General features: G+C 37.4%; 1 protein-coding gene across 1 annotated transcript in view; it reads right to left on the bottom strand.

Moving 5' to 3' along the window:
* The window catches only part of LOC107594958 (cytosolic sulfotransferase 3), a 54,398-nt gene extending 51,514 nt beyond the window's left edge, over positions 1–2,884 (bottom strand). The window contains exons 1-2 of the mRNA XM_016285191.1: positions 2,861–2,884; positions 2,105–2,243 (exon numbers count right to left, since the gene is read on the bottom strand). Coding sequence (XP_016140677.1) covers positions 2,105–2,243; positions 2,861–2,884 — 163 coding nt within the window. The remainder of the gene's footprint in view (positions 1–2,104; positions 2,244–2,860) is intronic.
* Between the last annotated feature and the right edge of the window lie 2,458 nt (positions 2,885–5,342).

The raw sequence follows: 5,342 nt of genomic DNA, 5'->3' as shown, positions 1-5,342 counted from the left end.
TCAGGTTTTATTATAAATATCTTAATTTTAGTTTTTAAGGTGAACGAGTCTTAAGCCTTCTACACACTACACGATTTTAGCAATCCTATAAGATTATTACAAATCACACATGTGCAACATAGATCTAATAAACTTGGGTACGACATGTAGCCTATGCAGACTGTATGACGATGACGCCTATAGTGACTCGTAGACTACAACGCAAGTTACAATTGTAGAATAAAACATTATTAGCATGCACTAGTGGTAAACAAAAAGAGCATGAGAAAGCACAGTTGGCAGTTGTAGTTTTTTTTTGTTTGCTGAAAAAAAGAGAAAGCTGTAAAAGTGGAAGTTAAAGTGCTCCTATTATGGGTAATAAAAGTTCACTACGCACATTTTGATTTTGGAAGTCCCCAACAACAGGTTGACATGCAGGCAAGGTCAAAAGCACTTTCATTGTCATATAATATGCATTTATTATTACCTTATTTGCTCAACGACTCCCAAACGATTTGTTTAACGATTCATTTTTCCAAACCCCTCCTTTGCATGACGCTGACCTCATACGTCATCCTCCCGGAGCTGCTTCCGTGTACAACAGTGAGCGCAAGCTACATTAAAGTGATTAGGTTTTAAATATGGTTATTTTTCTTACAAAAACGCATCGATTCGCAACAGGAAGCCTTTGTTCACCCCCCGGAGTCGTGTGAGACACTTTTTTTTTTAAATGGATTGGTTCTTTTTATTTAACTTCTTTTGGACTGAAGCACTGCAACACCCGCTGACTGCAATGATAGAGCTTGGAATGGCCAGGACAATTTTTAATATAACTCCGACTGGATTCGTCTGAAAGAAGAAAGTCATATACACCTAGGATGCCTAGGGTGAGTAAAACACAGCCTAATTTTCATTTTTGGGTGAACTAACCCTTTAATGTCATCATGCCTGTAATGCCTGATAAAGCAGCATTTGTTAGCGCAGTGCTGCTTTGTGTACAGTGTTACTGGGGAAACAGCTATTTTACCGCTCCAAAAGTGGCACCTAATGGCAAATAAGGAATTTGCATGTTCATTAGCGCAGTGCTGCTTGCATGAATTAGCATTTTTAGTCACACCAACGCGAAAAGACCAAGAAGTTGGCAGGCAATATGCTAATGTTTCATGTTGACGTCAACATGAAACAGCTTGGGATTCGTTTTAAAAACGACTCCTTTTAATGATTCAGAGTCGACTCTTTCTTTTGAGAGACAATAACTTTATACATGGTGCACTTTCAGATTCAAAACTTTGCAGGATGTTTTCATTAATTTAGAGTTGTGTTACACACTGCATGAAAGGTAATCCATAATAGGAGCACTTTAAAATACTTTGAGGTAAGCAGTTTTAAGTTTTAACACCATGCTGCATTGATCAACATGCCATTTCATGTTGCATTTTTATTGGCTGGTCAGTAAACAGGGGTCGTAGCAGCAAACACACTGTGCCATGTAATTTCTGACACTGTCAGAAAATGATCGCAGGATATCTTTGGTTGCAAGACCTTGACAATGGCCGACTTTGAACCTGTCTCACTGTACAACGTTGGACCCATGACCAGGAAATTGTTAAGGAGCCACGATCACAGAACTCTCCATGATTGTTTTCCACAATGCCAATCTTTCATCTGGGACAGACAAAATTGTGCAGTGTGTAGAAGGCTTAAGGGATTGGAATGACATGAGGGTGAGTAAACGATGACAGGATTTGACATTTTTGGACGAACTATCACTTTAATAATTAAAGGGATCATGTGATGAGGAAGCAATTTCGCCTTAAAAAAATAATACACTATGAAAAGCTTTCAGAACTCATAAAGAGCAAAGGACAGTTTTAAAAGAAAATATATTGAAATGTAGCAGGGTCAGACTAACTATATGTGCATTTGGGCACATATGCGCCACTTTTAGGGTGGGCCATATAAATCCAGTCACCATGAAGTAATATAAAAGGAGCATTAGAGATTCATTATTCTTCCTAAACACCAGAATAACTAACTTTAAGAGTAATATGCAGTGAAGGGGTCATATCACATGCTGACTAATTATTATTATTATTTTTTTTTACAAACTGTAAAGTGCCCTCACCTGCTTTAGGGTAAGTGGCGATTAGAATGTCATCAGGTCTTGCCTGAAAGTTTTTCACCTTTTCCCAGTTGTCGGTGAAGTAGTGGGTCATAGAAATTCCCTCAAAATCAAACAGCTCTGGTCGATTAGTTAGATTTATCTGTAATATTGAAAGGTGTCAGTTTAATGTTAAAGCTACACAGCAGTGAATGGTCATTAGAAAGTCAGCATTGGTTTATAACAGTCAATGTGAAAAGATTTCAGAACTCATAAAGATTTCAGATTATCAATTAATATGTAATACATTTTGAAATAAATCATGTATTTCACTGTCATCACTTTCATGAATAGAATTATATTTTATGAACAGAAGTACATATGTTGAATAATGACAGGGATATTCTTATGATGTGAAGCATTAAAACTTCTATTGTGTATTTACATTGTATGTGTTTCAAAGTCATGTTGATAGCTAAATGATTTATTGTTTATATCTTGCTAGTTCTTACTTCCAAATATTCACACCCAAAGGTGAATGAAACAGCTGTTAATACAGGGGTCTCCAACTGTCTAACCCTTCTCAAACAACTGAACCAGATAATTAAGGTTTTCAGGATTAGTTGATGATACAGATGTGTTGGAGGACAGTTGCAACTGAAGTTTGCAGGACTGTAGCCCTCCAGGAGCAGGATTGGAGATCCCTGTGCTAATCTATTAATGTAGGTCAAGTATTTCCTCAACTATCCTAAAATACTTCAAAGAAATATATTTACTTACTGATGATATGTCAGGGATTTCCATTATGATGAAAAGGTGTTGTTCCTTTAAGTCGGTTTTCTCAATCCTGCTTTTTTTCTTTGCTCCTGCTTCTGCTTTCCTCAAATGTCCCTTAATAAGACATGGGCTCCCCTGAAAACGTGATTTGTGAAATTTTGGTGGGTCTCAAAAAATATTGACAATGTGTTATTTTGACGTGCAATTTCAGTTTTGTGTAATGTGATCATCGTGGATTATTATGTGTAAAATTGCAAAATATATAATTCATTCATGCATGATGGCGATTTAAACCTAATTAACTTCAATAAAGATAACTATACATGCTATTCTTGTCATGAGCATCAAGGTGTGGGGGCACTGCGGTGCAAATTCCACTCATGTTTAGTACATGTTAACTCAAAGATTCGTAGAAAAAATATAAACGTTGGACTCTGGTCGATTCTGTGTTAAGGTAAGGCATGTTATTCGCAATTATGTGTTGTGGCTGGGTTGTTATACGTCTGCGTGACTCGATGTCTTAGGCCTAACTGAACGGAGGAATTAGGGTATTCTTCTGTAGCCTGACGACGAGTAACTACGTTAACTGTTGTTCATGTGAATTCAAAGACAGCCTGATGCTTTGTTTATAGACTATTTGTGGGTGACTGTTTGTTGATTCGCTTATCAATTTGTGTCGATAAAGTATAATAGGGTAAATTCTATATAGTGATTTATCCTATATAGTGCTTGCATAAAGCAAGTAGTGCATACACTTGTAGCTGTTATGTGTCTTTGTAAGTCATTGTAAGCCCTCTTTTGAAGCATGCAAAGCATCCAGCCGGCCATATAATGTACATTCTTTGCTACTTTGCTTCAGGGTCCTGATCACCCTGTTAGGTTTTATTTTGTGATAACATCAACTGAATAGATATTGTTTATTCCTTATTAAATGGCAAATAGCTAGGCAAGTAAGTAATTGCTGTGAATTATTATGGTATATTCTTCTCTTTCTTAGGTCCATATGCGTAAGGTCAATATTCCTCAACTGTGCAGCCAAATCTTGTCTGTAACCTATATGGCATTCTTCATTGGACTTAATACTGACAACTGTCACGGGATGTCTGCTGTGCAGGAGCAAAGAACGCGGAGACACAGGAGATTCACGAATCACAGTCTGTAATAATCAAAAGAGGGGTAACACAGGGCAGGCAGGAACACACACACAGAGCACATATTATAGACATAGTAATACTATAGTACTAGCACATAGTAACAGACACCACTATATATACACAAGACTAAACAAGGGTAATTGACGTGACACACCTGAACCAAATGAACACAGTCAAACAAGGGAGAAACTGGGTCACGGGGAGTACATGGGGAGAAAACACAACAACACAGGAACATAGGTCTGACAACAACTACTGGAATGGACGTGGCATCATCCACACATTTCTTAAAACAGGGAATATCTTTAGAGAGAAAAAGTGGGCAGTACTCGGCTGCCCTTCATCTGCCCACATGAGGTAGAATAAAACAGCTTGATTTAGGCTATCTCGTGAGTAAATGTCATTTTAAACATGCTTAAAATTACTGTTCATTTCTTGTTAATACATTTTGTATTATGTTTAAAACCTTTTAAATTAAAGGAACCTCATTTTTAACTTTATGTAATATTTTTAAAATGAAGATTGTTAATGGGATCCGTTATGTAGGATGTACAGTATAGAATACAAACATATGCTTTTACTTATGTGCTGGACATGTTTAAAAACATTTTATGGGATGTAGGTGGTATGATGCTGTGTATTTAAATGTGCACTACTAAGCCATGTTTATTTGTTTTGCTGACCAAACAAACAACATAAGTGTAGTGTAGTGAACATTTATATATTTATTTATTTTTATAAATGTATTGTTACTTTCTGTAGATATAAAACATTTGTACGGTTGCAGTTTATTTTACAATATATGTATTTACATGTACTTACAGTGTACCTAAGAAAGTTATGGTAATATAAGGTAACTACATGGGGTAGGGTTAGGTTTAGGGGTAGGCTCAGATGCGTATCCAGCCCAGATGGTAAATCAGCACCTAGAGATGACCTCTACAGCCCTGAATGTCAGCAGAGACCAGAACAAGATGAGCCCCAGAGACAGATCCCCAGTGAAGACCTTGTCTCCTAGACAGTCACCGGGACAAGACCACAGGAACCAGAACCAACCTGCTGGTTCATCTGGTCAGAGGAGCACTGGCCTCCTGACTGAGCCTGGTTTCTCACAAGGTTTTTTCTCCATTCTGTCACCAATGGAGTTTTGGTTCCTTGCCGCTGTCGCCTCTGGCTTGCTTAGTGGCTGACACTTATTTTCCAGCAATATCGTTGACTTGATTGCACAGATACTATTTCAACTGAACTGAGCTGGATGATGACATCACGGAATTCATGCCTTTAACTGAAAATTGAGTGTTTACTGTTATCCTTTTGCATTATTGACACAC

Source organism: Sinocyclocheilus grahami, unplaced genomic scaffold (assembly GCF_001515645.1).
Source record: "Sinocyclocheilus grahami isolate Dianchi unplaced genomic scaffold, SAMN03320097.WGS_v1.1 scaffold194.1, whole genome shotgun sequence".
Classification (NCBI taxonomy): domain Eukaryota; kingdom Metazoa; phylum Chordata; class Actinopteri; order Cypriniformes; family Cyprinidae; genus Sinocyclocheilus; species Sinocyclocheilus grahami.
Note: the sequence above shows the minus strand (reverse complement) of the source record. Positions and strands in the feature narration are given on the sequence as shown.